At 59.5% G+C, this 9,054-nt stretch overlaps 1 protein-coding gene across 1 annotated transcript in view; it reads right to left on the reverse strand.

Moving 5' to 3' along the window:
• Positions 1 to 9,054, reverse strand: part of OTUD7A (OTU deubiquitinase 7A) — a 28,756-nt gene that overhangs the window by 17,571 nt on the left and 2,131 nt on the right. Inside the window, exon 3 of the mRNA XM_027767795.1 lies at positions 8,326 to 8,480. Coding sequence (XP_027623596.1) covers positions 8,326 to 8,476 — 151 coding nt within the window. The 5' untranslated portion in view covers positions 8,477 to 8,480. The remainder of the gene's footprint in view (positions 1 to 8,325; positions 8,481 to 9,054) is intronic.

Here is a 9,054-nt window from a genome sequence, read left to right on the forward strand (position 1 = left end):
TTCCTTCTCCTCCATTCTCCTCTCGGGATCTTGGGCACGCACATGCGCCTGGCGTGAGTTTAAGCCACTGGGTCCAGGACTCAAACTGCGGTTGACTACGTGGGAGTCCAGCGACATAGCCATTACGCTAACTGCTGGTCCCTAGATCAGAAGTTCTATCTTCTGTATCTGAGATTTGATCTTCTGCATGAATTAATCTGCTTTTACTTTCAAGGGAAGTTCTGATGTCCTGTATTGCAGCCTTCATCTCTAAGCGTTCCATTCCGTTCTGTATGGCGTGTATCTCCCCTTTCAGGTCGTGCAGGAACTTCCTCACCTCCTGGAACTCGGTGTCCTTTCTCCTGCATCTTCTGGAGTCCATTCTCTCTCTTCTCTGGCATCTCCGTTAGCTTTGTCACCATGGATATTCTAAATTCTTTATCTGACGTTTGCATGAGTTCTGTGGTATTGTGTGTACACGATGAAGGTCATTTTTTCCCTTAGGGAAGAGCTATTTTCTTGGCTTCTCGTATTTTGAGCTTCTGCGGTGGTTTCTGGTCATCTGGTGGACTATGTTTTCCCTAGCTATTGGAGTGAAATCCGAGCGTTCAGAGGCATGCAGGGACAGGGGGCCTGCCGTGTCCCCATGGCCCGTCTTTCTCCCTTTGCGCGGGAGATGCCACGGGAACCGAGGCTTACGCGGCCCCTAGAAGTCACTGGCTGCTGGCACCAGACCTGTCTGGGAACTCAGGAAAGTAAGAAAGGTAAAAGAAAACCAAGGAAAAAGGAAAAACAAGACAAAGACAGAGACACGTGGATGACTGGTGCCTGGCGTGCCCGGCTAGATCTGGGGACAGGGAGCGAAGTCTGGCAGGACACCTTTGGTACGACCACGACCCTTTTGAAAAGCAGGTGTAGTTTACTGTCTGGGAGCAAAGCAGGGAGGGACGTCAAAGCGATGTGCGAGAACTCCCCGTTCCTTTGCGGTGCTCGGGGCCCGTGCTCTCCTTCACACTCGATGCAGAAGTGCAGGAGGCTGAGGGTTCTCTCGCCGGGGCCATCTCAGGGTGTCGACCTCAGAGCTCGACTGGAGCACGCCCCAGCTGACACTGAGGTCCAGGGGTGCTCCAGTGGCTGGAAGGCCTGCGGGACTCCCGGAGGAGGGCACATGTGGTGTCAGGCACGGGCGGCAGCACCAGTGGCAGTGTGGGGTGAGGGCTGGAGCAGCGGGACGCACACGTGCCCTCACGCACGGCCACGGCCACGGCCACGAGGTGTGGTGTGGGCCGTGGTGCAGGGTCTTGTGGTGAGAGACTGGTGCTCCCAAGTAGGAGGGCAGTCGTCCAAGGGGCCCGGACGTTCCAGGCCGGCCTGCGGGAGCTGTGTCTCTGCAGGGTGACAGCCTGGGGTGCGCCTTGCCGTGTGGAGGGCTGGGCCCAGGGCTCAGGAGGAGGAAGGTCAGGAGAGCAGGAGGGAGCAGTGCCCACGCGGACACTGGGCTTGCGTGTCTTCCAGTCACATGGAGTCCTGCCTGTCAGAGGACGCCCAGGGATGGCCTGTGGGCACCTCCGGGGAGTTCTGGGTGTGGCCAGAGGTCACTGTCCGAGGCGTTGAGGAGCAAGCACTGTCTAGCCCTGGCATGCCACAGGAAATGAGGCCCGGCATGGGTGCGGGGACGCAGCCTCTCGGAGGGCGCCCGTGGTGTCTGGGGTCTTTGTCCTGAGCTGCGTCTACCACTGGCCTGGCCTGCTGACCGGCACTGCTCCTGGACGCGGCCACAGGAAGGCGCTGTCCTGCTGTTCCTGCTCGCTCAGCCCTGTCCATGGTACCCCGTGAGGGGAAGGCAGAGCAGGGCTCCCCTGCCAAGCTACGGCCACCTGGCAGCCCGTGGGTGTGGTGCCCCCCCACCTGTTAGAGGACCCACCGACAGCCCAGCGGGTAGGCGTCTGGCCACTGCTCTCCTCCCCAGGAACCCTACCCCACGCAGCTGAGGCGTGACATGCTCGGGACCCTCTGGCAGCTCCCGTGGCAGCCCTGGGCCACGCCCACATGGCTGTGCACCCGCACCATCTCCCTAACCACTGGGACCCTGACCACACGAGATCCAGTGAGCGGCAGCGTGGCGCTGTCACAGAGGCTCGCTCCCCACCGTAGGCCACACCTCCAACACTTGGACACGTGTGGGACACCCCAACACCGGCAGGGGAGCGGAGGGACAGCGGACGGCCTCCACTCAGCCTCTTCTGCCACTCCTCAGGCCGACGTCCCCTGACGACTCATCGGACACAGCCTACAAACGCGGTGGCAGCAGGGTCCGTGAGGCACAGATTGGCCCCAGTCACGGGAGGAGTGGGAGGCTGCTGTGTGTGGGCAACGAGGCCGGCTTCCCGGGTAGGAGGCAGTCAGGTCCAGTGGCCAGGACGGGCGTGCGAAATGGCTGAGGGTGGTCCCTGGGGGTGCGACCTTCCCTAAGAAAGGGAAGGAGACCAGAGGGATGAAAGCAAGCTCCTCGCACATTCCTGACGGGCCTCAGTGTGGTTCGGGGACACTTAAACCCACCCACTGATAGACAGGGGCACCCTGCACGCCAGGCCAGACCAGGGTCTGCGAGGTCGGAGCTTCCTGTCCCCAGCATGTCTAGCCCGATGGCAGGACAGCGGGGGCAGTGCCCAGTGGTTTCACTTTAGAACTAGCCTCTCGCCTTGTCCCCACTCACAGGGTGGCCTCGCTCCGGACAGCGGCCACTGGACTCCCCCTCCAGCTCCCACGCAGGAGTCAGGTCACTAGAGTGTCCCTGTTCCCACCGTGGATACAGGACTGGCCGTGGTTTCCTCTTGCGCACACTTGGAGGGTGGGAGCAGTGAGTCCGGGCACCTCGGGGACGAGAGCTCTGGCCTGTGTGGACCTGGCTCAGTCACGGGGCGAGACAGCTCTGGCAAGCACCTGTGGGGTGCCAGCCTGGGGCAGCTCTCCTTCCCGTCTCAGTGGGGAGACGGGCCACACCGGTGCCCTCAGCCCCTCCACGCGCCCACGTCGGTGTGATCTGACCACAGCGTCATGGGGCAGTGACAGCCTCTGTGGCTCTCTGGGCAGCGTCCCCAGAGTTCCGAAGGCTGCCCCCCTGCAGAGCAGATGGCCCACTCGGTTCTATAGGCACCGTGAGGACTGGGTTGCCGGACCCCATGCAGCTGCTGTGTGGACACGGGACGTCACGGGACACAGACTCCTCATGGGTGTCTGCCCCCTGCTCCCGGCATGTCCCTTACCCAAGGTCAGGTCTCAAAGGCCGGACGCACAGGCCTGGCATTCCCGAGGGAGGGATCGGAGGCTGCTGGGATGCCCTCTGCTGGGCCCAGGAGTGCACCACACTGTGTGCGGACCTCCAAGGCCCTCACGGGACGCAATGCGTGTTTATTTTGGTGCAAAAACATTTGAAAGCCACGCAGTTTTCTCAGAACATGTAACTACGTTTGTGATGACCCCCTGTGTAGTTCACTCCCAAGCAACCAAGTACTCTCAAAGAAGAGGCCTGTTTCCCTGTGATAACGGCGTTCCAGTCCTCAAGTCATAAATGTATGCGTGTAAATATGTGTCCCCCCACACACATGCTGACATAATTCTCACGCTGCCAGGTCTGGGACTCAAACTCTACAGTAAGCCACGTGGGACCCAGCCACTGTAACCAACAACCGCCGGCTGGCCTTTCTCTTAGAACATGATAGAGTATGCGTGTGTATACATGTGCTGGCCAGAGAGAGGGAGGTGGCCCCACCGCGCTGCCTTCTCCATCTCTGCCCAGCTGGATTTGGCACGCACACGCACTGGTGTTTGTCGGGTGCCGGGTTGTGACCCGAAGTGCATGGTTGGCCACGTGCAGCCCGGCCGCGTTAGCACTAGGCCGTGGGTTTATGAGAGTGAAGTGGCCCCGCGCTCACCCTGAGTGCACTGCAAGACCTCAGTACGGAACGGACGGGCCACGACAAAGACCCAGGCAGCCCCTGGGTGACAGCTGTGAGAGGCAGAGCCAAAGGCTCCGGAAGACTCGCTGTCGCAACCGTGCTCCGGGTCTTAGTAAGCTGGAATTGTGGTCTGAACCCAAATGGAGCAATTCTCTTCTAAAACAAACAGGATGGTATTCACTGTAAGAGGAGCAGCAGCGGCACACGGCCACGGCCACGTGGGGGCTGCAGTTCAGAATTACTCCGCACAGGAATTGCAGACGTGCGCACCTGAGACTAAACCAGGCGCTACTACATCGCCCACCAGCAGAGGGCGCCCATGAGACGTGCAGCGGGTCTCAGCAGACAGACGGGACACAGGAGAACCCGGCTGAAAAGTTATCAATGAAACCCACCCACTAGGACAGGGAACTCTGCACGGACTCAAAGCCAGATGGAGAAACGGAGGGGAGAGTCCTTAAAAATACATAGGTCACCGGAAATGACCTTACGGCCAGAAATGACCAGAAAGATTGAAACGGAAAATGAGCAGCACAGCCAGGGCTGCAGGCCCCTCAGAAAGGCTGAGCCCAGGTCACCTGGCCCGGGAGCCTCAGGGCGGGGGCCGGAAGGCAGTCACGAACCCAGCCCAGAACAGTTTCGAGGAAAGCCCATGCCCGACCACGGCAGTGTACGCGGAAGTACCGAGTGACGCGGTTGGAAAAGAAGGGGTCTGTCTCTTCATGGATGACTGAGTTCACTTATCACATCACCAGCGCGACTGGTGAAATGAAGATGTAACTTTTTTGGTTTTTTTTTTTTTTTTTTTTTAGAGAGATTTTTGCTGTAGGGCGCATGTGCTCACCAGAGAGACACAAAGAGAGAGACAGAAAGCAAGAAATAACCCCCCAGGGAGGATGGTCATGCCGCCATCCTTTCCCTCATCCTCAGCACACACATATGAATAAAACTTGTTATTTAACCCAGGCGGACTGGTTAAATGAAGATTTTTCTTTTTGGGTTTTTTTTTTTTTTTAATGTTACTTTTGCCACAAGGCACATGTGCTCCCTGGAGAGAGAGGGAGACAGACAGACAGAAAATAACGACTCACTCCCAGGGGCATGGCCACGCCACGGTCGTTCTCCGCTCTCCAGGGATTCTGGAAAAATTCGGTTCCTATCTGTAATAAAACCCTCAGCAGGTGGGAGAGGAAGGCATGTCTCTCACTGATAGCGCAGCTCTGAGAACCCACTGCCCGCACTGTGCTCCGTGGAGGGCGACCGCTTTCCGAGCGCCAGAGCAAGACGGGGGTGCTCCTCCTCACTGCTCTTCTTCCACCTCTTCCTGGAAGTTGTAACAAGGGAGGCAAGCCCAAGAAATAAAAGGCGTACAGGTGGAGAGGGAGGATGAGCCGCATGTACACCCGTGTTCACAGTGGCCTCACTTACACGAGCGAGCCCAAGTGCCAACCGTGGGCTGGTGAAAACCCTTCAGCAGACCACGTGGTAGAGGTCCCATGACCTGGACTTGGGGGAGGTTCCTGGCCATGTCCCCACGAGCATAGAAAATGTGGGGTTCGTGCTAGCTGGCCACAAAGAACAGGGATTCCTGTCACTGGAGACAAGATGCTTAGTGACGTAAGTCAGCCCACGGAGGACACACTGTCCCTACAGACCGGCATCCTCCTCACTAGCAGGAGCTGGAGGGTTCGACAGCACAGACAGGGGCCACCAGGTGGCGCGGAGGTCAAGGCAGCTGGACGCCACATGGCTGACTGAGCAGTTCGAGTCCCCAACCTGGCAGCTTGAAAGTTACCCGGGGGTGCATGCATGCCCACATCCTCAGCGTGGAGGAGAAGGGACTGTAGCGTGGCCATCCCCTGGGGGAGGTTTCTCACTTCCCCTCTCTCTGCTTCTTTCTGACAAGCTCACACACCTTGTGGCAAAACCTAATTTTTTAACAAAAGACAAAAACACAATTAGGACTGATTTATAGATTTAACATAATTCTAATCAAGATCCCAGCAGGACATTTTACAGAGATAAACTGATTCTAAAATGTATATGAAAAGGCAAGGGGAACAGAATAGCTGACAAACAGCTGAAGAAGGTGGGATTTGGAAGAATCATGCTCTGTGGCTTTACGCCTCACTGCAGAGGCGAGGTGATGGCCGGGGCAGCCCTGGCAAGGAGCGGCGTGGCGGTCCATGGGAGGGAGGCCCATCGCAGCCCTGCCCACGCGGGCCTCTGCCCACACGGGCCTCTGCCCACATAGGCAGCTCGGGTAGGAGTGTCGCTTTGACAGAGGGTGCTGACGCTGCTGGACAGGCGTGCATGTGAAACGGTCCCGGCCCGGCTCTCCTGTCATACAAAGTAACTGGAGACGGCCCGGGTCTGACACACAGGGTGGAAGTAAGACCTCGCTACAGGGCCGCACAGCCTCCACAATGCGGACTACGCAGAGGCCCCGAGGCCTGTCACCTGGGGCACGTCCATTGAGGAAAACCGGACCACGCCACGATGTACCACTGTGCTCTGCAAAGGCACGGTCATGAGGGCGCGTGAGGCTCAGCGCGGGGGCCCGGGTCACTGTGTACAGAGAACGCTCAGAACACGGAGAACCTCGGGCTTGGAGGAAGACAAAGCACCAGGACCGGTGTTTCATGACGAATGTACGCATGGGGTCAGCAGATGGCGTGGCATTACGTGGCTGGACTCCCTCGTGGCCAACCGCGGTTCGGGTCCCAGACCTGGGCATGTGTGTGTGCGTGCCCGACATCCCGGGAGGGGACTGGCGTGGCCACCCCCCAGGGGTGGTTTGTCACATTCTCAGACGAGCACACAGGCCCTATGGCCAAAACCTCCAAAATAAACCAAGACAAGACAGCAAGACTCGACTCCTGCCGGGAGGACGCAGAGCCGCTGCCATCCGCTGCACTGCTGGGACGGGGAGAGGGGCGCTCCGGGCACGGCGGGACACGGCGGGACTTTCCCTTTTTAAATTTGCCAGAGGGGTGTGCACTGGCTGAGGAGATGGGGCCTGTGGGACATGGCCGCCCCCGCCCGCCTCCTCCATCCCCCTCCTTTGGAGATTGTGGGCACGCACACAGCGCGTTTCTCAAGCTGCCGTGTCCAGGAACCAACCACGCGGTCGGCCCTGTGGGATCCAGCTGTAACCCCCCAGGCCACCACTGGCCCGACTAGCCGTTTCTTACACAGTTAAACACATGGCTGGCACAGGGCCCGCCAGCCTGCTCTGCGTGTTAAAACTGTGATCATGGACTACGCTGTTCGCCCGTGTTCCCTGAAGCACCAAGCACCCAGAAGTGAGTTGGGAGCAGCTTAGGAAGAAAGCTCCATGCTTCTGGGACATGCAGAGACCTGGCCTGGTCTCGGCACTGACGTGGGCTGACATGGGCCAAGTGCACGCGAACCAGCTCTCTCATGGCCTCGTCATCCCGAGGCCACTTTACCCACGGCCGTCACCTGGAGCCGGGAACCCACGGGAAGCCGTTCGACGAATGACTACAGGGCGTGAGAGCTGCATTTCTCCCTACAAATCCAAGAAATACCCCAAACATACTCTAATGTTTGAATTTGCGTGATGTTCTCTAAGGGGAATTAAAAACCCATATGTTATCATTTTCTCACAATCTTCCAATAGGCGGTTCTTAGTCCCGGAAGGAGCACAGCTCTCTCTGCCTACGTGGACACTCAGGAACCCCCCCGGGCGACATAGACTGGTCACGCTGTACAACCTCGCTCGAGCGGGCATAGCACAGACAGCAGTGTGCCTTCTGACACTGGGTTTCACCTCCCTCCGAGAAGGTGTAACGGCGCCTCCCACTCTACTCTGCTCTTCTGCCACCACGGAGCAAGCAGGACGGGAGAGCCGCCCCAAATACCCAGAGCCATGCATGCAGAGGGAGCCACCTTCAAGTTTTAGCCCTGAACAGACACCAGGAAACCTCCATGTAGCACGGCCAACGTCCACCAGCGAGGCCCAGCCCCTGGGACCCCGAGGAGGAGTCTGCCTTCTTTACTTCTTAGAGGGGGAGAGAGCGCAGGAGCGGAAGGAGGGAGGGTAGTGAAGAAGGTGTCGGGTCCTGCCCTGGCCCCCGGGGTGGCTGGGCTCTGCCCACGAAAGAGCTCTCTGAAGGCAGGTCGGGGCTAGACTCTGGCTGCCCGGGACCTCACACAGGTCAGTGCTGGGTGCGCCTCACAGAGAGGGTGACCCAGGCTGCACCCCACAGGAAAGCTCATAACCGTGGGCCTGGCTACAGCACCCCGGTGCGCTCAGCGGCCGAAGCCAGACCCTGTCTGTGGGTCATGCTGCCCACTCAGGGTCACCTCGTCCTTCCCTAGGTGCAGGCGCCAGGCTGGCCGCAGGGGCACGCAGGGGGCTTACCTTCCAGCAGGTCTCTGGCCAGACCAGGTTCTGCCCCCGTGGACCGAACAAAGTCCGAGAGGACTGCATCCATATCAAGAGTCATGTGCGCGTGCAGAAGTGCCTCCCAGCACGCGGCCGAGGAGGGGCGAGGAAGCAGGCTAGACACCATCCATCTGCAGGGAGGACGGCATCTCACTGGGGGACTGAGAGATGCAACCCGCTCGGGCTGCTCTGGGACCACAGCCTTAGCCCTCCAGCTAGGCCTGAGGGCGCAGTCAGCCTGAGCTGCCACCCTGGGAGAGGGGCTCTGGGCTGCACGTGCCCCAGATCCACTCGTGGGAGCCTCATCGGCATGGGGATGCGGGAAGGCCTGTGGGGTGAAGTGTTGGGGCTGGTGCCCTTACGAAGAGACCCTGGTGACCCCTCACTCCTCTCCCCGGGCCCAAGGAGAAGCGCTGTCCACACATCAGGAAACTGGGCTGGGCCCCAGCCAGCCACTGCCCTGACCTCTGCTCCCTCCGTGAGGATGGGTTTCTGCTGTCTGCAGCCACCTGGTCCAGGGCCGTCCAGTGGCGACAGTCTAAGGCCAGGGCCAGGGCCAGGGCCGACCACAGAGTTCCAGAGCTACCTCCCGTCATGCACCTACGGTCGAGGGGCTGGGCGCTTTCACTTCAGAACCTGAGGGTCTGGGTTACTGGGTTTCTGGCCCTCTCTGGAGCTGCACAGATGCGGGGGGGGGGGGGGGCG

The sequence above is a fragment of the Tupaia chinensis genome, unplaced genomic scaffold (assembly GCF_000334495.1).
Source record: "Tupaia chinensis unplaced genomic scaffold, TupChi_1.0 Scaffold144682_1, whole genome shotgun sequence".
NCBI classification, from domain to species: Eukaryota; Metazoa; Chordata; class Mammalia; order Scandentia; family Tupaiidae; genus Tupaia; species Tupaia belangeri.